The 24,897-nt window shown below is 39.5% G+C and overlaps 1 protein-coding gene across 8 annotated transcripts in view; it reads left to right on the plus strand.

Moving 5' to 3' along the window:
- Positions 1–24,897, plus strand: part of ITGB6 (integrin subunit beta 6) — a 55,600-nt gene continuing 30,703 nt past the window's right edge. The window contains exons 1-5 of one of the 8 annotated variants that reach the window (XM_066999480.1): positions 12–140; positions 2,094–2,127; positions 21,391–21,455; positions 21,910–21,986; positions 22,724–22,803. In XM_066999480.1, coding sequence (XP_066855581.1) covers positions 21,926–21,986; positions 22,724–22,803 — 141 coding nt within the window. In that variant the 5' untranslated portion in view covers positions 12–140; positions 2,094–2,127; positions 21,391–21,455; positions 21,910–21,925. Of the gene's footprint in view, positions 141–2,093; positions 2,128–2,150; positions 5,503–13,925; positions 14,181–14,207; positions 16,817–21,390; positions 21,456–21,657; positions 21,806–21,909; positions 21,987–22,723; positions 22,804–24,897 lie in introns of those variants that run through there. The other 7 variants (XR_010832376.1, XM_066999479.1, XM_013171306.3 and 4 more) reach the window with 7 other exon arrangements.

A 24,897-nucleotide genomic window follows, 5' to 3' on the forward strand; every position in this document is an offset into this window, starting at 1 on the left:
CTTCTGGTTTCTTAATACCAGAATGCCAGGAATCTCTTTATTACCACAATAGAGATAAATGATACGTCTAGCAGAGTTTTTTGACAATGGGCACGGTAATGCATTCAGCAGTTTCTGAACTGGAAGGTCTGTCCTGAATGGTAAGTAGTGCAATGTGTGGCTAAAGGCTTCATAGCACATAGAGTAGGTCTGTTCCTATTATCGCTGTAATTTGCAGCTAGGAATACAAAACATACATTCAACTGATTAGTGAAAAATATATTTATAAATAATTACATTACGGTTCCGGTAAGTTTCTTGTTAAAATGCTGAAGCTGACTCTGAGAAGCAGAACATAATTCATTCCTAAATATAGGTAAGTTTGTCAATGTTCATTTATTTTGATAATTTGTGTAAATAACATGTAAGGCTTACTGGTATGTCCTTTACGTTGTGAGGTTTTTCAGAAATTGATTTGGCTATGAAATAGTATGTTTGAAGTTACACTTTTAGCTGTTTTCTCAGGGTTGCTGTAACTATGCATCACTTCAATATCTTTTATTTTTTTAAACATGAAATGAAGAAGGTCATAGTCCACTTATACAGCCTAAACACATTCTGGCTTTTTCAGCTTTTTTACTGCATGAAGAATGTTTTTAAAATGAAATTTTAAAGTGGTACGGAAATGATCTGCAACTTGTGCCAAAAAATCAGTACCATACAACACCTGTAATCGTTCACTAGATGGTACTAGGTGGATTAACTGTTTTAACAGTTATGAAAACTAGAGTTTGACTGATCTATATTTTCCTTATTAATACTTTGAGACTATTAAAGCTGCATTGCATTTCACTCAGGCTCGTGATAGATAAAATTACTTATATTTAATACTAGATTCCGTTCTAATGATTTATGACATTGTACTTGGTCTGGGGCAGACAATGAAGGGTGCCTGCATTTCTCCCCAGCACAGTACTTAGTAGTCCCTTTACCAAAGAGCAGAAGTGAAGCTCATTGACTCCTGTAACTCACAAATGCACCTCCTCAGGCCATTTTTTGCTATGCTGCTGTTTACTTACAAACTTGATCATGCTTTCAGTCCATCCCTACTGCCATGCTTCCTTTCTAGCAACTTCTGTACACTGTATGCACCCCTTTATTACTGTGGAATTCTCACCTCTGTTGTGTCCCTGGTGAATGAGTTCTAATTATAATTAATTTTATTTCTTATTAAATTAATTTAATTGTATTAATATCATAAGTAATTATATTTGTACAATCTCTACCACAAAGATCTGCTTCTGATTGAGGTTGTAGTGTAATAGAAGTAATAACATACGAATTGCTTCCACTACCAGCTTCAGTATCTTTTTTAATCTACAAATCAAGTGCAGGCAATATTTGTTGATCAAGATCTAAAGTTATATATGACTTCATTTAACACAAAAATTGCAGAAAGTATTAGCCACAGTTTGATTAAGTATCTTCAGGAACACAGGCCTGAGATATCTGACCATAAGTTTTATCTTCAATACATAAATACACAGCAGCAAGAATTTGTCCCAGAAAATGGTCAGGTAATTCTATCACTTAATTTTGCATAGTGGAGTTATACGTGAGTTTGTCTTCCATGTTCTGATGAACTTTTCACATGGGAGTTTGTTGGTCTTCCAGATTTAGATCTTTTGGGGCCAGTCCTAGATCTTTTGGGGCCAGTCATCTGCAGTTTCAGCTCTCAGGGATGTATCTAGGCAAATTCAATATGGTTGGTGAGGTAGACTGTCACAAGCAGTAACAGCACTTGATTTCACTGAGCTTGTCAAAAGTAATTTTAGATGTATTTTGTTCACTGTATATGAGATCCTCTGTTTTGCCACCATTGATCTTACAGCTGTGAGGTTTACCTAGTTCAGGGTAGTGCACAGAACTAATAAATGTTTTCTCTGAGGAAAAACAGTGAATTTCTGGGGATGGAGAGTCTGCATTATAACACAGGAAAAGTATTTTCTGGTCTTACTTATTGTTTGTGCATTGGAGCACATGTGTTTGACAAACATCTTTTTTTTTTTTTCTTCAAAATTTCCATGACACTTGGTCTTTATGGATAACTGAAGAAACAACTGATCAGAAGTAACAGAATTATACATGGTATGAATCTGTTCTCAGATCTTGTATATTTTGTTTGTTTGTTTCACGCTTGTATGAAGGAAAGAGAAAGATCATGGTAACACAACTTGAGTAATATTTTTCCCTGGAGTGCATATCTAAGGACAAACGGTTATAGTTCTTAGCAATATATTCCTCCAGGAATCAAAGGCAAAATTCAACCATCTCTACTCAATTGGCTCAGTCTTCTTCTGTCCCTTTGCATGTAGTTTTTTGTTTATATATCATTCAAAAAACCATCCCACCCTTAAATGCATTTTCAGGTGCTGCTAGTGAGATGGCTTTAAAAATGTCTTTGTCCCCAAGCCATTAATCATACAGATTCTGCTACTGTCCATTGGTTTCTTAACCTTGATTCAGTCCCACTTGTTAGATGACAAGTCTAGGTATCAGAGTATAAATTTGGCTTACTTCATTGCTTACGTAATGTTTCCTCAAAAAAAAAAAAAAAAGGTGTGTGGGGGGGAATGCAAGCCATATGAGGGACAAAGAAAGCTCAGTTATTATTTGCAGCAACCTCTGTATTAAATTGGTGCAAAAAAGGTAAGTGCCACAACAATGTACTGTCAACCTGAGCTGCAGGTATTTAGGCCCCATATGGAAACTAAGGAAAATGGAGATTGTTCTGTCCTCCCTAGCATGTGTCTGGCATCCTGACTTGTTGGAGTTTATTTTTATACCTATCCTCCCCAAATCATCAGATTTAAAAAAAAAAAAAAATAAAGTGAAAAAAATAATGTTCTAAAAATGTAGCTAGACTACTCTAGTGAAAGGAGGACTTTGGGTGTTTCACTTAGAAACTAAGTTTACACTTATTTAAGTAAATAAAAATACCAAAAATAAAGAACATCACCACCCCAGCTCTAATGAACTACGTGATATAATTATAATTGAAAGTCATTCTTTAGGCATTTAAATTCTGTTTTCAAGGGCACTTAATAGTATTCCCTAATGTGCCACTCCCCAAGTATCACATCGACAGTAAAAGCCCAGGAAAAGGGCCTTTATGATTTGTATTTCAGAAGTATGTATAAACACATATCAGAGCCTGCCCCACAGAGCTCAGCTGGTGGGTTTGTGTGATGCCGAGGCAGATGCCATGCGCTGCAGCCATGTTGTATCTCAGCGGCCTGCACCAGCTCCGTCCAGCTTCCTTCATCCCATGCATCCTGGTCACTGCGAGCAGCTCTTGAGTTCGGCATGTTCGGTGACCCTGTGCGCCAAGCACAGCTTGCCAAGGTGATTAGTGGTTTGTGTATGACTAACTGAGGCTAAAAGCTGGAAATGGGGTGGGCAGGGAAGTGCCTCCCACCACCTTGCTCCGCATACATGTTCTCCAGACAGTTCTGGCCTCCAAGTCAGCTGCCAATTTACAACTTTAGGCCCTAATTAGCTCTCAGGGATGTATCAATAAAAAGCCACAATTCAGGTTTATAGGTGGTAACGAGTGTTACTGTTCCTCCTCAGCAAAATTTATTCTCTGACAGTTTTTCCATCCAGTCCTAAGGCACTTTTCTCTTACAGTGTAACTTAGTACTCCGCTCTGACCTCACTGCTGCTACTATCACCTCCATTTTGGGTCCATGCACGGTTCCCTGAAGCTTTCCTGCCTGCTGTTTGCTCCCCTCCTCCCTTTCACCTGAACCACCTCCACAGACTGAATGCTCTCAGAGGAAATAGCCTTCCACCCCTCTCCTTTCACACCCCAGCTGTACTCAATGCAAAGCCATCTCGGGCCCAAGGCAAGTTTCTGTCAAAAAGCAGGTGTAGGCAATACTGGTATTAAAATAACCTCCAGCAGGCCCCAAACCTTGCAGCAGGGAGAGAGTGATCTTGGGCCTGTTTTCTCCCCACCTGTGGGCATCAGCTGAAAGGGGCTGCAGGGTGAGGTGGTTGTTACATTTCTACTTGGGCCTAGCAGAGAGGTGTTTGGCTTTATTTAGTATAGTGGATAGGAAGAAGCAGCAGCAGCATCAACACCACAACTGCTGGTGGTGAGAGGTCTCCAGCTGGGGCCTAGGCCTGTGGTGGAGTTCTGGGGCCCTCTGCCCCTGCAGTGGGCAGGCTGGTGTGGTGAGGGGGCCAGTGGCTGCTGCCCTGCTGGTCCACCTCAGGGTGTCCTGGGCACAGCAGTCCCCAGCCGTGTTACACATAATGTCCCCTGCTTGATCTTTCACTCCTGCTTTTCCAATTCTCCTCCATGTGTTCCCAGAATAGATCCTGACCTCACCCTGCTTACTTTCTGTTTGCTTTCCCTTTTCATACAGTGCTGCCCCAGCTCTTCATCCCCTGCCCAGAAAAATAAGACATATGCTGGGGTGCTTTTGTTCCGTGTGCCCACTTAGTGTGTTAGAAGAGAGATAAGGTGTTTGTTCTTCTATGTTGTGATCCGTTTGGTGCTGATGCTTTCTTGCTCATATCCCAAGGTAACTCTGCCTCAGTGCTTTTTCTGATTTTGTCTGGGGTTTGTCTGGGATTCTTTTGTGCATCCCAAACTAAGCATGTTCTGCTAACCTGGTCAAAGAACCTAAATTTTGATCTGTTACAATGAACTTACAGTGCAATGGGAAAACGCACCTTCAAAAACCACAAGTGACCTGATCGGAAAGTAAGTGAGCTGGAGGCAGAAGCACTGAATTTACAGGAATAGAGTAGATTAAGATTATAGCAAATAAAAGCATTTAAAAATCAGAATGGCCTTAACATCACTCTCTAAAGTAATGGATTAATTATTCCAGAGAGATTGTTCTGTGTGTCCCTGTGCTAACAGGGCTTTTATTTCTTCCCCCTGGCGAGAGGCAAGAAAGTGGTTGCTTAAATCACTATTGACATACAGCATATGAATTCCAGTTTTGATTTTATGAACAGCCTCTATCATCACGTCTTCTGTGGACTGTCTCATGCTCATTGTGCTATGGGGTTAGACACACTGTCACCATCCCTATAAATAGCCTGCTTGGTTATGAAGGACTAGCAGTATTTCCTCTGGGAAGAATAGGACTTTTGACTGGTGGCATTTTAGGCCAGTTCACTTTAAACCTCCTAGAGGAGATAGGGTTTGGACAGTGAGAAACCTGATAAAGAAAGCCAACAATCAAGGTATTAATCGTTGAAGTGCAGCCACCCAATGAGCGTGGAGGGTCCACAGAGAAAATTGAAGTTAGGAGTAGGACAGTGGTGTGCTTTTAAAAACAAAGGTCAGCTGCAGGGCTGGTAAGGAGCAAGAAAGCTGCCATGCAGAGAAAGAGAAGCTCCCTGTGATACAGCGGGAAGCAGAGCTGCTGCGCAAGACTGTTGCAGCGTTGGACAGGTCTGCTCCGCGCCCAAAAAATGCTCAAGCGTATTGGAGAATGGAAGGTAAGCTGACATTGTTTTCTGTATCTTTATTTTTGGAACAAAGTAGGAGGTAATTATGTATAGAAAATGCGGTGTTTCAGCTATCAACTGTTTAGCTATCAGTATGGTCTTTTGAGTGTGGAGAACACCTTCGAGCAAATACACAGCACCCTCTCAAGGTAGGTTTGGTAGGGGTGGATGCTTTTAAGCTTGTCAAGAGAAGTTCTAGAGATACAGGTCATCTGGTCTGTACAACCCTGTTTCTGTGAAGAAATGTGCTGGAGACACCAAAGAGAGCACAGGTTCAGCTGACTGTGCAGTGAGGCAAATTCCACTGCACACAGTGTGAGAGGTCAAATACAGCATGGCGTTGACAGATAACAAAGCTTCCTAGGTGTCTTCTCCTGGCTATTGAAAGTAACAAATGCCAAGGTATCTGGGGGTTTTCCTTACAATTAACAATTCATCTGGAATTCAGACATCACCTTCCACAACTTGGGAAGTTTCCAACAGTGCATTTAATTGTCAGAAGAACCCTTTGTGCAAATCGTGAGTCTGTACACAAAAAGATTGCTCTGCCAAAAGGAATGAAATAGACCATTACATTTAAGGATGACTAACTTTTTCTGAATAGTGAAGAAAACACCACACTTGCCAGTTATCTCTTCTGTGCATTTCCTCAGTTGTGGCTGAGGCCATCTGATGACTGTTTCCCTTTCACTCCCAGCGCAGTGCAGTCTGTCTGCTGTCAGCAGTTAATGAAGTCACTCACAAGCCTCCATTCCCCGGGGAAAAGCACTTCTATGAATAGACCTGTTACTTACGTCTCTGTTTGCAATGCTCTCAGCGCTTCTTTTGCTGTGCCACCATTTCTAATGATTGTGCCATTTTTGAACAATGGCCTTTCATTGTAGAGCTACTGCTATTCAGGATGCCAAAAAAGCTCTTGCTTTTGGCACAGCTGTTAGAGTCCTGTGAAGGCTTCTGTGTTGTCCTCAGTGACAGACACATGTTCTGAGGTACCACAGACTTACCAAAAATGTGCAGAAAGTGAATGAATAGTCTTATTGCTGCACGTATTTTCAATAATATTCCACAGGGAATTTCATCATGAGATACTTCATCAACACGTGTCCTACAATAAGGAGGAAATAAAGGCTTTTGTTTCTGAGAACAAAATATTTCCATCCTACTGAAATAGAAAGGGAAACTTGATCTGATGAGAAGTACTAGAGAACATCACATATTTGCCCAGCTGAGCTTGCATGTCTGGTTGTGATTAAGCTTGTGTTTATAAGGAGTTATGTGTTGGTCTAGACAGAGGTGAGCTATAAAAGAAATGAAGATAAAAAGACAGATAAAGAATAATGAATCATGATAATGTATTATCCCAAGGACAGAAATATAAGACCTTGTAAATACTACAATTTGTAGGGTCTACCAGTGAAGTCAAAGACTACTCAGTGGAGTTAAGTCACTGGTTTGTGTTTTCATGACTGAGTTGTGTGGTTGAGGTCTAACCCCAAATAATTTTAGTTGAACACCTGTCTAAGAAAATTTAGCTACGAATACCAATAAATGGTCAAAAGGAGAGGGACTGAGTAAAATAGCTTTTGGTTTGAACATTGCTTATTCTTTCTTTCGGAGATGTGGGAGACATTTTTTTTTAAAAAGGTGTTTTTTATATCCACTTTTTTTTTTTTTTTTACTGGACTTATTCTTAACAGGCTCCCCCAACATCAAGTTGTCAAAATTTTAGTTCTCAGAGAGTTATGATAAGCTCTTCGATAAAGTGCAAACTGTCAATTTCTCTGCACCATGAATGTTGGAACTGTTCCTACGTCAGCAGAGTTCAAGTTGTTTTCGTATATGAACCTTTGTTCATGTTCCTCATCCTCCTACTTATATAAAGCCAAAACAAAAGAAACTTGTTACCCAGACTTCTCATTTGATATTAATTCTGGGTGGCTGAATAAGTCTGTGATTCATGACCCATGTTAAAATTTAACGTCAGCCTTTAATGTGTTCAGCCTGACACATGGTGTGTCTTATAATATTGATATATCTCATCGACCTAGCAATCTGCATCAGCTTGCTGAAACATGCCACGAAAGGAAAATGATACAGTTGTCCTGATCTACTTCTCTGTCAAAGCTTTAATTAAAACATTCACACTGTCTGCTAAGGGTTTGGGGGAAACTCATAAGATGCCTGTGCAGTCATTCACAACATTTCATTTTGAAAGTTTAGGAGGATAGGAATATGCCTCATAAATCAGACTCCTGTGACCTGGTCAGCATCTCAACAGCATCCAAAACTTATCTGACTTGCTCTCTGGAATCCTGTATCTAAGAAAACACAAATTCACGCATCAGATATTTCCCTGATGCATTTGCCAAGCATTTACTTCCAGTAACAACCCAAGCAGTTGCAGTGAATTCAGCAGACCTGCAGAGCCAGAGCAGTGCTGTTCTCACAGTGGTTGGCATCCTTTTCTCAGAGATACAGAGGTACAGACCTGAGGACAGATTTCCCCTTCAGTTTTTTGTTTTGTTTTTTTTTTTTTTTTTACATTGCTGGCACACAGACAGCCTGAAGGCTGTGACAAGGCAATACTCAGCCATCTGTAGGTTTGTCAGCTGGGAGGTAGAGCTTGATCAAAATGAGGTTTCATTTACTGTTAGCTGCTCCTGAAATGAGACCCTACCAGACCACCTAGGAACAGCACTTGTATGATAAAGCCTAATGGCTATGTCTGCAGAAGTTTCTTATTAAGGTCATATAGAGATATTTTTTTTTTTTCTTACCCAAACAGAACTGTCTAGAGGGTAGGACTGCAAATGCTGCTGTCATCTTCCCACCCCCAGGACAGAAAACCTACTTGTAACAGTGATCCTTATCATCATTGGAAGGTGCTTCTTGCTTCCTTCGGTCCCACAGTGCCATGCTAGCATCAGTTCCTCTGATCCAGTAGCAATGGATGTTAAAAGCACAGCCAATACCTCAATTGGCTGTTTAAAATCAGCTTCAGCAAGCATTGCTCCCTCTCTGACCTTTTCCTGGCTTCTGTGTCCCCTGTGTTTGGCTGTCTTCCACCCAGGCATTTAGGCTCAGATTTGGAAATCCCCTGTTCTCAACACTGGACTGTTGTTTTTCTGGCAGAATTTACCTGCTGTCCTTGTAGAATCAGGGCATCTGTGATGCCAGAGTATTAATAGAAATTATAAACAGAAAGAGGTCTCAGCTACAGGCTGTGAAGGCAGGAGCTTGTGATGCTCTGTCTGAGCCTGAACTAGTTGCAAGAGAGGAGCAGCTTCTTCCAGTGAGTGATCTTCCTCAAGCACTCTTCATCACTATAATAACAGAAGAAGCACAGTACCAGGACCATTAAGGAAACAGTATGCTATGAAGACTGTGAACTTAGAAGAATGTAAACAAAAGGCCAAGACTTGAAAGATTCATTACTATGTGAGTTCAGAAGCACTGGCTAAATCAAACCATCACTGTTCAACACAAAAACATAGCAAATAAAACCAAGAGGTGTTTTTTGAAGAAGCAGGGGGGAGAGAAAAGAAAAATACCACTATAGAAGTGGTAAGAATAAATCAGATAGTAACACATGAGAACATAGATATCAGTGGAGAATGAAGGGAAAAATAGGCTTTATTATTGTATATAAGCAAAAGGATGTTAAACGAGACTTGTGAAATGAATGCCTTTATCAGTAATGTGACTTCGCAGTGCTATCATGAATAGCTGTTTATCAGCAGGTTCTAAAAACCCAGTCACGCTCTGAATAAGTAAATGCAATGTTCTTGTTGGCTTTTCTATAGGTTTTAAACCATAAATATTGAGCAGCTTACAAAAAATGAGAGAGAAAATGATGACTTCATGAGAACAGATAAATATGTAGTTTTTTCCAAGCCATTGCTAGCATATTCAATTTGCTACTGGCACTCTTTTTTATATAATCTTACTTGAAATTGTTACCATGATTTTCGGTAGTAAGTCGTGTACCATTGCCTTTTATCTTTAAGTTAACGTGAAACAGGGAGATGTGGGCATTTGTGGTTTTCCCTTGTTCAAGAAGGGTCAAACTACAGAACAATATAGGAATATCCATAACTTTGAATTCCACAAAGATAGCTGAGAAAAATATATAAAATTAACAGTTGATATGTTGGATTATTAATTTTCTGGCCCAGATTTGTTCTGTGTAACAGTGAACACCTAATGTGCCCAGCTTTGGAGCCAGTCTATTTTTGACTGTTGTCTATAGAAAATGCAGAGAAAGGGGCACCTCCTGTGTGCGAGCCCAAGACCTGCGTTTGCTGTTCCCTGGAGGTTTGCTTATAACATGTTCATGGCCTGGCACGCTCCCCGGGCGTAGTCATAGCACCAGTGTACAACCTGTTTGAATTCCTCCTTGGTCTCTACTGTTCCTCTCAGACATTCCTGAGCACAGCTATTGTTCTCTGATTTAAAAGGGCATTCAGATGCCTCTTCCAAATTAACAGTAACTCAGCTGTTGCTCATCCTTCGTGCTGGCTGCAGGCTGCACAGCTTCATCAGACTGCAGCAACTGCACGCTTCTCCTTCAAATCTGTAGACCATCAGTGAGTGGTGGACGTTTGTTTGTTGTAGACACAGGGTGCAAATTCCCTTGGATATTAACCAATTTGGGGGAGTTTTACGGTGCTGAGTTATGTCTGTCTTACCTGTTTATGGACACGTGCTGTAGTTACCTCCAGGCCAATAACATTGCTAAAGCAGCACAGTGAAACAGCAGATTCTGCAGTAATGGTTGTTTTCCACAGAGTTTCTCCTGAATCAGTTTCATGAGCTAGACATGCTAAATTATAATAGTTTCAGGGTTGGTTCTTCAGGTGCTAAAGCTACCAGCATAGGCATTCCTAAAGCCTTCACTCTTCATAAATAAATCCTGTATTCCTCTCTGGGAAGAAATTATATCATTCTCTGTTAGATTTTGTCAATAAGGCTTTCTATGCCATTTTGCAATCCATGCGGAGAACTGGATTTTTATGTATCTTTTCTTCCTATCTCACATGGTAATTATTAGGTTGACTAATAGTATGTTCACTAACCTCTTTACCCTTATTTATGTTTTTCATATGATGACCTTACAGTAGACTCTCCAGTGTCTCGCCTGATTAGGGTGGGTAGGGTCTTGACCTAACACAGAGTCTCATCCACCAGGTCAAGTAACATACGGTAAATCAAAAGTAAGAGTAATGTTGGGAAGAGTCACATCATAACTGACTGACTGTATAATGAATAACTGATAGCTATGACTCAGTGTCTGCATTTCTTTCCTAAACACAACACTGTATTGTAGGCTGGCTTTGAATAGTTTTTTTTTCTTTTTTTTTTTTTTTCCCTACATAGTTCCAGGTATTGGTTAACTCCAAATGACTAAAATACCTTCAGGAGACCTGATGAGATTTCTTTCAGGTACTCAGATTCAAAAGTAAATTCAGGCTTTTACTTTATCACTTTTTTTAAAAAAACATATTTTTCTTATCTGAAGCTATTTTAAAAGTAGCCAACAAATAAAAAGTCATCAGTATTACTACTGATGCATAATTTCAAGGTGAAATGATTGTATTCCAGGCAAATGCATGCACAGTATGTGCATCCATTTTTTAATTTTTTATTTTTTTAATAAAACAAGACATTTTAGCATCTGTGGCAATGCAGTCATTTCTGAGATGAAACACGACTTTGCATCAGCTTACATTGTAGGATAAAAGGTGGAAGGAGAGACCACTGAGAAGAACACAAACTGGGAAATCTGTCTGAAGGAAAAGCTACCATTACAGAGTTTCATTCCTGAAGAGGGTGTGTGAAAGTATGCAAGACAATAAAGAGTAGCAGATGTCTTAAGAATTGATGTTATGGGGAGTGTTTTAAGGCATTTATCTTTTGAGAGGACAGAGGATTTTTCACAAAAAGTAGATGAACTCCATCTGAGCAAGTGTGGTGTTCATTTTCTGGAAGTAGGATTCCTGTAGCTGATATCAATATAGTATGACATGATTACATCATGTTACAATACTACAAAATATCACATGCAGACAATATACATTTATATATCTGTATAACCAGTAAAAGTATTGCAAGCAAGAAAATAGGAAAGAAGGTTGGGGGACACTTGTAAGTAATTTCCATGTGTGGTCCTGAAAAGAAGGAAATGATGAATGCATGCGGGAGAAAAAGGTATGATGGATGCAACACGAACAGGAAAAATAAGTATTAACATGGGTGGGAACATGAGGTGGATGGTCTCGATGTCGGGAATAAAAAGAATGTGAACAATGTAATTAAAAAAAAAAGTGCAATGTCATAGAAGACAATCTGAGGTATTTATATACAAAAACTGCATGCAGGAAAACATAGAAGTGCAAGGCCCAGGATGACCCTGAATCTCTCAATGATAACAAAGTATGGTTGATGACTAGTGTATGACTGAAACCCTCTTAAACTGATGCGTAGACTGTTATGAAAACTAAAAATAAAAGCAAATGTACAAAGGCATCACTCAGTAACAATGCAGAGACGGCATGGGTGGGGTGGAATTTGTCAAACTTTTGGGGCAAAGTATGGTGAATAAGGGTCTTCTGAAGGACCACTAAAGGACTCTTACATATATTTCTAATACAGATAACTTCAGGCATGAAGGCAAAACTTTCAAGCATTGTCTCATTACGGGAAATTTTGATTGAACAGAAATAGAGTATAAAACAAATGTTACTGATAACAGCAGAGCCAGTTATTCCAGGGTGTGATAGCTGGCAGATTTCATCACTATGCAGTCACTGGACTAATATGATGCTATTCTAGGTGGTCTTTGTTAGGTAGTGATGCCATAGAGCAGCTGGTTGTAGAAAATAACATAGCTAATGTTATCCCAACTTGATTAAATTGAAAATAAGTGAAAGAATAAACATAAATAGGTCTGTTAAATACAGTACTTCAGAAAAACAAAGTTTTGAGAAACTAGCTAGTGTTGTCAATTGGATGAAAGTTCCAAGCGTGAGGATTAGAATTTCTTTAATTTAAATATATATAAAAATAATAATAAATCTGCACTTTCTGCTGTAAGTAGAGAATGAAGTGTGTTAACACCTTGCTGGAGAAATAATATGTGTGTGTGTATATATATATATATAAATAATTATATTAACAGTGAGGAAAAAAATATATGAAGAATGAGCAAAGAGTGAAAGACATAGGGGAAGCAGCTGTATCTTGGAAACCAAGAAGTGTAGAGTGCAGTCTTATTTGTTACGTGGCGAGCAGACTTACCATCTGCAAACCAAAGCACAAAGACTAAAAGCTTCTTATACCAGAAAGATGAAGGGAGGTCTGCCATGTGGTAAGGATGGGGTGTTGATTAAAGACAGTGTAAATACTGCCCAAGCCAAATTTTTTTTTTTTTCTGTGAAGAGGATGGTATAGATCACAGAGGAAAATAAACAAGATGGTAAGAATCCACAGAAATAAGAACTAACGTTTGCAAACTTGAAAATTAAATCCAAAGAACAGAGTAGGCTCACAGTGGAATGATGTCCATCATCCATCCTAAAATGCTGAAAGAACACCAAATTAAATTTCAAATACAGGAGCAAGTTTTTCTTAAAAGCCCTATCAAATCAAAGGAGAGAGAAAAGTGGAGGAAAAGTGACCTCACATCTACAGTTTCATTAATTTGACCTTAACCATATGCAAATTGTGTACACGTTTTCCTAGAAATAATAAATAAAGATGTGAATATAAAAAGGAAAAAAAATAGAATGAAAGCAGTAAATGTTTGATTAAATATATAAGGGCTGAGAATATGTATGGATGATACCATCTGTTCTGAGAAGGGAATTATTGGGCTATCAGAGATTACAAACAGATTTTCAAGTATCACAGTTTCAGCTAATCTCTGAAATTATTAATGCTTTCATTGCTGCTAAAAATGGCATGCTCAAATAAGAAAAATATCCATCCTGTTACATAGACAGAGAGGAGAAATTGAGAGCTGGAGGCGTGGGATTGAATTTAATAGCACAAACTGAGGTGGAAATAATTTCTGTTATAAACTGCAGATTATCAAGTGGACAGGAGAAGGACCATAATGTCTTGATCAGTCATAGAAGGATGCTCACAGAGCTGGGATGGAGCCCTGGAAAAGGCAAAAATGATCCTCCTTAGATATGATGCAGGCGGCTGAGGAAGGAATACTACGTAGAGGCTCCAGTGTAGGAGGCATTGGTCAGAGCTCTTCTGGAGTGCTGTGAACAGTCTGTCACCCATAATTAGGAAAGAGCATTGAAAGAAATGCAGAGAAGTAGTACTACACAAACCAAAGAATGAGCGATATACAATTGCTGTCTATAAATACATCAAGGGGAGGGGAACGAAGGGCAGGGCAAATACTAGGAAAGGAAAGAAGTTATTTAAGTTACCAGACAATGTTGTCACTAAAACAAATGGATATAAATTAGTTAGTCCATCTAGGCTGGAGTTTAGAAGGTCTCCAGCGATGAGAAGAGTAAAGTTGCTGAAACAGTCTTCTAGTGAGAGTAACAGGAACAAAGCACCGTGACTGCGGGTATCACAGTAAAATGGAGCTTATTTGCTTGTGAGTTGGATAATGCAGAATTCACCTTGTTCTTGCATATACCGCAAAGGTGAGTAGAGCCACTTCGTATTTGCCTATCTGCCAGGAAGAGAAACTGTCTGAGCTGTCTTATGATGGATTTTGATAAGTTCATGAACTCAGCTGTATAAGGTACAAGGACACGTATTTGGTATCTATGAGATCCTTCACAGTGCTGAACTATTGAAATTTCTGTTAATCTATTGGTTCAAAGAGAAAACATGACTTTATGGTCTTCTGGGACATGTTGACATACTGCAAAATATTATGAATGAATTTTTTTTAAAAAAATGCTTTAAATTGTGGTAATTCTGGTCTTGCTAATTGTCCAGCCAAAATAAGGCGATGCTGTTGTATGTCTGAGGTAAGCATAAGGTATCAGTCAATCGAATATTATTAATAGGCTTTACATCATCAATCGTTTTGAACTCCTAGAAAGCCCTGTTAGGGAAACTCTGCTCTGCCTCATTCCTATTGTATTACTCAGTCAAGCTAATTGAAACTGATTTAGTTGGTTTTATTTTTACTTAGAGATGTTTCATTTGCATGTTCTTGGTCCTGCATGTTTTTGTTTAGGTATATAATATCAACATTTCTTACCAGTTCTTTAAGAATTGCAGAAATACTAATCTTTCTGTAAAAGGTCATTCTCCCAATATCCCTGTTTACATATCAATGTACCCTGCTGGTTTAAATTTCCTTCCTACACGTGCTCATAGCAATAAAACATGATTTGCAAAATACAGGAATAATTTATATCAACAAAGATATTGGAAACAGTTCTGACATTTCAGAATCATGTTAACTGAGCTTATAACAAAGACTGGAAATAATGTTCTGTTTACTGTGGTAGAGGAGAGAGGAATTAAAAAAAAAAAAAAAAAAAGAAGAAGCTGGTAACAAAAAATTATAACCTGAATATAACATAAATGACCAAATCGGTTAACAAAGATATGAGTGTTTCCAAAGATTCTTAAATATGTAGCCAGGCAAAATATTGCCAAAAGGTCATAGGGGAGTTAGTACTGACCACCTTTATGCCTGCAGGTTTTAAAGTAATACCTACTCCAGAATAGCAGAATAGCCATAAGATGGCAGCATGCTGCTCAAAGAGCTCCTGAAACCCTAAATCCTGTTTTTTCCCCAGAAGGAGACTGGGCCCTGTGACAGGAGGAGTGGACTGAATTCTGCGTGTCTGTAAATAGAAACCATACCGTCAATGTTCAGAATAACTTGAAAGCTTCATAAATCTAGCTGGTTTCAGTCAGCATCTTGGCCCACTTTCTCAGTTATTAGCAGCTGTTTGAATGCTGAAGTAAACATGCTTATCTATTTTGGCTACTCTAGATTAACATTATTCAAACCCTATGTTTGAGCAAAGCTCTGGAGTTCCATACCCCTAAGTATAGCAAGGTCAACTATAAAAAGTAGAGGTCTATTTTCTCTGTGTAAGACCAGAGTGGAAAAGGTACTTTTTACAAATGATTTAGTCCCAGCCTCATAGTTTAGAATTTACATCTGGATAAATCAGGCCTGCATACATCGTGATTACACATTCCTTCCAGCTTTTTCAAAAGCAAGGCATTTGCACCTAGCTCATTTTGCTTATTCATCACAGTTCATGCTATACAGCTGCAACATGCGTGTCGCAGGGCTGCCTTTGGCCCTTTGTGTAAGAGGGGAAGTAGGTAGAGTTTGCACTCAGCATTAATCTGAATGGAGGAAGCTGCAGAAAGCTCCCAGTTAAAGGGCAGAGACCTGACATCTTGTGGATTTAAGTGCTGTGGGGTTAATGCTAATGCTCAGAGCAGTTCCAGCCACCAGCACAGAGCTGAGGTGCTTCCTCTGGGGTCCCACCACCTCACTCTTATAGGGCAGGGAGGTGTACAAAGCAACTGTGAAAATCAAACAGAAACTTAGGCCAGATTCAAAAGGCTGTGTGGCATCCCTGGCATGTTTTGAGTGCTGTGGGCTGGCTGACAGTCCTGGTTGGAAACCATGTGATTTTTCCACTGGTTCCACCTGAGTCCTGGTGCAGTTGGGAGATTTGATTATTTGGCTTTGAGTGTGATAGTTTATTCAAATCTGAAAATCAAACAGACCTTTCAGAGTGCTCAACCATGCAAAGGAAATTGAGGACAAAGGTTTGCTCACGCCCTCAGCTGAAACCAGCTGGGTCAGAGCTGTGGGTGAGGTGAACATGGGTTGAAAACACCCTGGGTTGTCTGCCTGCTGTTCACTGCACAGTTGGTGAGCAATTCATCCTTCTTCCTCCTCTTCCTCTCTGTTTGTTCAGAGGTAGGTTGTTGACTTGGCTTTGCCTTCATCTAGCAACAGCGCACTGCTCCGGAAACAAGAGGAGACCAGAGCATGAGTCATGACCTGAGTCATGGATCTGCAACACCCCACTTTGTTCAGGGCCGGAGGGAAAAAATTCCTTTCCTACGTGTGGCCGTTCAGCTCGTGCAACCCTCTGGAAGGAACTGCAGACTCTGTTCATCTTCTAAAACTGCTCTCTACCATCTGTGTAGCAGTGCTTGCAAACAAAACATGAAGAGAGTTATGAGAAGCCTTCGTCTTTTCACGCACTTGCCCACATGTTGGCAGGGGTCTGTGCCTTAACCTACACAGTAGTGTTTTGGTGCGAGTCCCGTAGCTGGGAATGAGGTTAGTACACATCCCAACAGGGGCGGCTCAGCCGCTGTACATGCACGTCTTCATGTACCGCAGGCTCTGTGTCATTATACAGGACCCAAATGCTTACAGCAGCTTCTTTGGGCTGAGGCTGTTTTCTGTTTCAAGCAATACCCGTGTCGCATGGGTGCTGTTTAACAAAGAATGATAGCAAATAGTATCAAACAACACTAATATGCATAAATCCAAATACATTTATTTATTTTGCACAGTGATTTGGTAGGTGATACTGTTGTTTTCTAAAAAAAAGAAAGTAAAGTTTAGAGAAAAAATGTAAAGTTACCGATTAGTTGCATTCACCATCATTAAATTTGATGAATTTCCCCATTAAACACAAGTGTTCATTAGGGATTGTTGTTTCCTCTTTAAATGTTTTTGCCAGATCTCCCCAAAGTATTGCCAGCAAAGGTGGGGGCAGGACAGTCCTTCCAGCGTTGTCGCCATATTTGCGTGCAGTCTGTGCTGGATTGTCTGATATTCCCATTGCTATGTGGCTACTCAAACCACCTCGGTTTCCTTAGAGCTCAATCTAAGTTCGGAAACTTTTTTTCAGGCTTCCTTGCCTAGCTAATTGACAGTCATCCTCTGAAACATCTGTCGTAGTTGTTCTTTGGAACTAGGGCTGTCAGGCTGGTGAGGGATATATTTTTGGGAAGATTTTTTTCTAAAAGTGCCTTCCATTTCTGCTGGCCCAAGAGTCAGGAACCACTTGACTGTGCAGCTATAGAACAGCTTCATCTTTTTAAGATATTTTTTTTTTCTCAGTTATTCCGTAATATTTGCATAATCTTCAGTTACCGTCTTTCTGGTCAAAAGGTTTGCCCTAAGTTTTGATCTCTATCTCACTGCTTCCATTCCTACAGGACTTGGCAGATGAGGGACAGGAAGAGAGAAATGTTTTCTGAAGGGCAGGAGACACTTCCCCCACCTTTGTAAATACTCACAGAACCATTTCAGCGTGTGGGACATCCAGACTTCAAATTACTCAGTATTTTTCCAGGCTTTCAGATTGAATGTGTATGAGAAGAGCATTGAGAATTAAGTGTTGGTTTGTGTGTGGAGCTGAGAGATCACTTACAAGAATTTCTCCTCCATGTGAATAGCTCTCCAGCTTCTAATTCAAAGAGATTTTCCTTGCTCCAATGAGCTTGGGACATACTGATCTTTTATATTGACTGATAGGCTTTTACTGGAGCTAACATGCCGCCTCTTCCAGGCTTTGTCTAGCACAGGAGGAACTAATTGTTGATTTCTGTTGGACTGGTCTTCCTGTATGTGTAATTATGCTACACCAGTTCATGCCCTGTATGCAGGAGAGGCTGGTATTTTTTTCTAAAATGAAGTCATTTTTTAGATTTGAATGAGCCAATGATGAGGCATGCTTTTGTATGCAAACACTTCCCATTCTGGAACTTTTACAGACCCAATCAACAGGCTGACTTTTGGATTCAGCTAAATGGCCCAGAAAAGCCATACATTAGTAGCTTTTTCTAAAGAGGAAAAAAAAGCCTTATTAATGAAATGCTACCTGAGGCTAATATTTTTGTTTTATTTCTTATCCCCTGTCCACATCATTAGCTTTCTTTTATTATTTTTCTGCATTCTCTATGTTTAATGTTGGCTACTCACTAATGAATTTGTTAAAGGTTGGTTGGATGACCAGCATATCTTTCTGTGCTATCTTTCACGTATTGTAAGTGCCAGGTATGGGGAAAAATGCAGTAAAGATTTTATCCTGTACAAATTTTATTACCTTTTAGAGAAGGACAGACGTGCATTGTTCAGTGCTGCCCATAGTGAAAGATAAACAGCTGTATTCTGCTGGGATGTGTCATTGTAAAACCATAACCCTGATTTAAGCAAGACCAAAATTTGCTCCAAAATGAGCATGTAGTGGCTGATAAAAACAGTAATAACTGCATTGTCTGTACTATAAGCTACCATTTGTTATACCTCATTGGGCTGATACCTCTAGTTTGAGTTAACAGAACAAGACTGTCTTATAAACCGTATATTCCTTATAAAGGGGAATCTTGCTGTCAGATCAAGCAGTGCCAGGACCTCAGAGGCCATCCTTCCCACATCAGCATGGCTATTTCTGATTGTGCTCTTCTAGCGTCTGTGATAGCTAAAGCTAGTAAAACAGTACATTAATAGACAAACTTTCTGGTCAACTTATCTTTAGATATCACATAAGATGCTTAGTGACATTGCAAAACAAATCTATTATATCAGCGCCCTACCTGGGTTTTCTTGCCTTGCCCAAGATCCACTCTTTGTAGATGCTATCTCCCTTCCCGGACCTCTCTTATCATCCTGTGCCCCTATTGCTGAGATTGTCAGTCCCACTCCGTCCAGTCCTGTGATCTTCTCATTGTGGGTGCTTTTAAAAGTCAAAACTAACCTTGGTTCTTCTCTCCTTATATTTTCCTTTGTGTTTTTGTGGTTGTTTTGCTGTTGTCTATTCTTCCTCTGCTCTACAGCCTGGGGAGGTCTGTTCTTAATAAATTGCAGAAACTTAGTTATTTTACTCAAGGCAAGACTTAACTCAGATTTGGCAGCCATCCCATTCAGAGGCAGGCACCTAGCCTCCAGTCATGCTGTCCTTGCCAAGACCTATATAAAATATTACCACACAAACAAATGGAGAACCGATGCTATCAAACCGAATTTGTAAGTTTTATGTAGGTTGTATTATTCTTTCTGCACTAAAAAAGTTTGATATCTTGAATCTAAAAAGAAGCCTTTACTAACTGCCAGGTGTTCAGCTGGCTGGCCCTTAACCTGGGAGACTTCTGGTGTCTTTTGGTGGCTGAAGAACTGTCATCAAGTCCTTTGAGTGCAGGCTTTGAGGTGTTGTTATATTACCAGGGGCTAGTGAGAGCTGCAAAATGAACTTGTACGTTGAAAGGGCAAGCACTAGTTTTTGGAGTTCTGCAAGGCTGTAGGCATAGCAACAGTAGTACAGGACGTACACACAAATGTAAGCTAAAGACAGGGAAATAAAATGTGTTGGATGGCTCTTATAGGAGGATTTTTTTCTCTGTATGAGTAAACATTTTCAGTCAACTCCACTTCATTTTGACCTTGTGTAGTTACGGACATTGTCCTCATAGACCTGTGTCTTCACCAGCTAAGGGAACATAATTTAATTGATGCTTTTTTCATGCCACAAGAAATTGTTGTAGGTGAACACATGGCTCACAAAGGATACTCCAAGGTATAGAAAGCAGTTGAAGGAGACTTAAGAATTTACTGTTGTAAATAGAAATGTTGGGATGTGGTTCCACAAGAGTTAGCTGGGCTAAATTCAAATTATCATGCTGCCACCTTCCCTGTCAGCTCTGCCTGCCTTTCCTGTTCCCTCTCCTGAGCTGGTGCTCACACTGGGCTGGGCAGTGACACAGTTCAGGGGACCCACCCAGGGGAAGATTAGCCCCCCGGCCTTCCCCACGGAAGGTGCTTGGCTTTTAATTGGATCAGGCTGAATCAGCTCACTGCTTGTTTGGACATCAGTACTGGTAAGAGCAAAGGGGTGTGAGCAGGGCAAAGGTAGGCTTGACGTAATCCAGTTTGAGCTGCTATGAAAATACCCGTAGACTGTGTAAATACTAGTAAAATCGGATGTGCCTGGGAATATGTCCAGGCACTAGAATGAGATTCTCTGTGCTATTAAACTGTTAAAATGCTCCCTGGCATGAATTTGACCTCTTCCAATTAACACTCTCTGCAAACAATTTCTGGGCACATTTTGGTTGCTAGAATGGTCCCAATAGGCAATTTGCAAGCATAAACTCGGGTCTTTCTGTGCCAATTGGCCTCAATGCCCAGGAATGTTTCCAGGCATGTTGAGCTTACTAGTATAGACCTATCCCTACTGTCACATCCTGCCCCAAAATTGCAGCTACCACCAGGTTTGAAAAGGGAGGTCTGATCCTGCCAGTTCTCATGGTGAGAGCAGCCTAGGTTTTTTTACAAGCTAGCTTCCCAGCTTCAGTAGGATTCTGACTGTGGAAAAACAGGATATATTTTTTTAGGGTAGACCAGCAACACAACTGATGAAATTTTAATTTTATGCTGCAGTGTGTAGTCAGTTGCAAACTCTTAAGATAAGAGAGGACTTGTCCTGAACAAATTATTTTCAAAACAAACAATAGCGAAGCATAAAAGATGAGAAGAGATGAAATCTAGAAATAAGAAATTTTATTTCCTTTAATAATGCAATAATGCTGTAAGAAGGGCATATTTTGCCTTCATTCCAAGGGGTGGGGGGGAGCAAAAACTTGTTATGTTGTTGTATCTGTGCTCTACTGCCATAGAATATTTAGCCACTTACTACACAGAATTGAAGCTGAAGTGATTTTTTTTTCAAGTCAGTTGCAAAACTGGGAATACATTTATTCCTTCCTCTACATATTAAAAATTCCACAGTTGCAGCATTTCCTTTCCAGTTTGCAATGTTAATAAAATAAATGTACTCTGTATCTTGAATTACCAAAGCCAGGTCCTCAATTATAACAATTGATTGCTTTTTGTTTTTTTTGCAGTTGCCTTTACAAGTTTCCCTCCACACCAGGGAATCTGAAAAAATGGGATTTTTACATCTCTCCAGGTATATTCACTTAGCAATCGTACGACCTGTCTGCCTAACACACTCTCTCAGGGAACAATTAAAGGAGTTATTTTAGAAGAGCATTTTAGAGTTCCTGTATATGCCAAAAATGCTCGCTTGGATGGCTTGCTCTAGGACCCAGAGTGACTGCAATTGACAGAAGTCTTCACCTGAATGAATTTTCCTTCTGATTGTATACCTTATAAGGAGTACAGGAAAACAAGGAAGTGATAACCATGTTCAGGTTACTTTTATGCAAAGCTTGCCGTCTTTACCTGCTCAGGTAGCTGTTGTTTTTATTTTCATTCATGTTCTGCCCTGATAGGTTTGAAGATTCCTCGCAGTCCAGTGTAGGTGACTTCTTAAAACGTACACTTTGGGAATGTATGGATTTTATGATGTTCTGTCTTTCCACAGACGATAAATAATACGTTAATATTTTTTTGTCACACAGCCAGCACTGAAAACGAATGGGGATTGAATTGCTTTGCCTCTTTTTCTTATTTCTGCAAAGAAGTAACAATGTTCAAGGTAAGACTCCGGGGCAGTGGGATCCATTTCTAAACCATTTTTGCTTTGTCTCTTGCTTTAAGTTGATACTAAATAGCTTTCTGTCTTCTGTATTTAATCACTCCTTTCTCTTTGACGACTGGTGGTTTTTTTGACATACCGCTGTAGGGCAACCCTGTGAATTCATCCAAGATTTATGTGGTCATTACATAGCAGAACATGTAAAAGAGACAGGCATTTGAGCAATTGTGGTTATACTAATCAATGTCTGAACTGAGAAACTTAATACTGCATATGTGACTGAATGTTTCACCAGTACTTACACAATAAATTAAAATCACATCATGTATCTACAGATGTTGGTGAAGCAATTTTAAGTATATACAGTGAACATACATAATATTGTGGTTTTAGTATCTCTGGTTATGTTGGCAATGTCGTACATGACCTATACCAGAAACAAATATAAAGTTTTATCAAGTGCCCTCGATCAAACAAGTAGCGTGTTCTCAGTGAATGCACATCTATAAAGCATGCAAAAGTAAGTATGTTAATTGTCAGTAATTGTATTGTTTCTCCAGGGAGTTAATATTCTACCAATAGAAACATCTCTATGAAATAACGTTATCAGTAATCCTAAATATGGCTAAATGTGTGCATTTTTCACTTCCCACATTCTCTAACTAGCCAGATTCATCATAAAGCGAATGATTAAGCACATTATTAACAGTCTTTTGTCTTCTTTGATTTAAATTTAGGGACCTGTTCTCAGGAAAGTGCAGTGACTTGTGAAGATTGTGTGCTTTCCGGACCACACTGTGCTTGGTGTTTCCAAGAGGTAGATGATACAAAAAATTTCAAAGTAAAACTTGAAATGTTTGTAGTAGCTCTGAGTGATGAAGTATTGACTTAATTGGGTTAGCCTGTGGTTTTGTAATGCATGCAGTGCTTAGTGAAGCCTTTCTGAGGATCAAAAGTGGAATTCAAATATAGACTTTAAGCCGTATTATTCTTTTTTTTTTTTTAAACTAAAGGCAGAAATAAACTTAAAGGCAGAAATAAAAGTGCTTTTAGAGGGGCTCAGGTCATCAGCCCCAGGGCTGACTCACCCAGAGCACTAAGGATGAAGCATCAAGTGCCAGACCAGACTGCATCTTACATTATATCGTCATATACCAATTCAGACAGTATAAACAGAAAGTACTTCAGTCAGTCAGTTTGCACATGCAAATGATCAATCTTATTATCAAAATTAGTGTTTGCAAAATAGTTAACTATCACAATTAAAAACTTGCCAGAAATAGTAGAGAGATAAAATCAGTACTTTTAATGGTAGTTTCTGATTTACACTTTTGTTGCTATTGCTAAGCAGCAAAATGATATATAGGATGGTACTAATGTGCTGCTGCATGAAGTATCTGACAAAGATCAAAAAGTACCTTCTTTTTAAAGAAGTTTGCTAAAAATAATTTAGCAATTTGCATATAATGTTACCATGGGGGGAAAAGTAATAATTAAAAAAATATATTTTTTTTTCAGCAGTTTTTGTTTGTACTTAACATCCAAAACAGGTTTTACTTGAAATGAAATTTGATCACATGATTTCAACTATTGTCACATATTTTTTTTTAAAAAAAAATCTCTACAGGATAAAAACATGTCATCTAGCTATATTTGAAATATTAGTTTGCTTCTGTATGCATGTTCTAAAAAGCCAGCAATTCTAAGTGTGTAACTACCAGAGATGATATTCTCCCTGCAAAATTTTTGGAATCTTACATGATCTCTATGTGTGCTGTAATCAAGAAGCAATTGGTGAGAGTCTTCTCCAGGCAAAGACGTCAGACTTGGTCTGAAGCACAATAAACAGCTGCTCCCACCAGGTGTCTCAGTGTTGCTTCCACAAAAATACACAAGATCTTTGACAGTCTTCATCCATGCAGGATGAAATTTTGGTTGGAAAGGAGAGGCCAAGTTCTATTTTTAATAAGTTTAAAGTAAAATTGTTTTGCTGTGGATAGGGAGTTTCTCAGTTACTGAATTCAGAGAGTATTTGTGGTGTAATGGCTGAACCCAAGATTGCTTGCCCAAACCTGGGAGAAAAGAATGGTCCCATGCTATGGGCCTGTGACCATCAACCAGGTATTGCCAATTCTGCCAGGCATTTCCCAGGTTTTGACCAAAAAGAGTGGTTTCCAGTTCAGGAGGCAGCTGACTGATTCTGCAGATCTAAATTCTAGACATAACTCTAGGAAATGCTAATAAGGCACAGAAGCCTGTTTGTAAAACTGACCATTAACTTCACTACTACATGGGGATAATACCCACCTTGCAGCAGTGTTGTGGAGAAGAATGCATAACAAGTGCTTTGAAATGAGGAAAAAAAATAAACTGCCAGATATCCAAGTGATATTGATAGGCTTGTGGTTCCCTCCGTGGGGGAGAAGGTCAAGGAGGGCGCTGAGCCAAATGTGAGCAGACAAACGTGAGCACAGTGGGAGCCCAACGAGTGCTGGAGAGCAAGGGGAGTTGTGGTGCTTGCTGGGCACCAGTCAGGGTAATGCGGACATTCCACCTGCTTCAGTGAATGAGTAAAATGAGTGTTGAGGAGAAAGAGTAGGTCAGAAGGAAACAAAGTGATCAGTGAACTCTAGGCACCCCACCTCCAGTTTCTCAGAAAATGTGTAGGAGTTTATTATTTGCTTTAGTGTTATTAAATATTCCACCAGCAGTTCAAACACTGTTTAGGAATTTGTGGCATAGTCCTGTAAGTGATTTCCTTAGGAAAAAAAAAGCTCACAGGGGCTTTGTGTTCCCATTCCCAGTGCTGAGAGAAGCCAAATATAAATGGCACAATTCCCATTCCCCAACAATAGAGCAGTTTCTTCCAGGACACCAGACTGGTGTAAGTTACATTAATTATACACCTGTG

The sequence above is a fragment of the Anser cygnoides genome, chromosome 6 (assembly GCF_040182565.1).
Source record: "Anser cygnoides isolate HZ-2024a breed goose chromosome 6, Taihu_goose_T2T_genome, whole genome shotgun sequence".
NCBI classification, from domain to species: domain Eukaryota; kingdom Metazoa; phylum Chordata; class Aves; order Anseriformes; family Anatidae; genus Anser; species Anser cygnoides.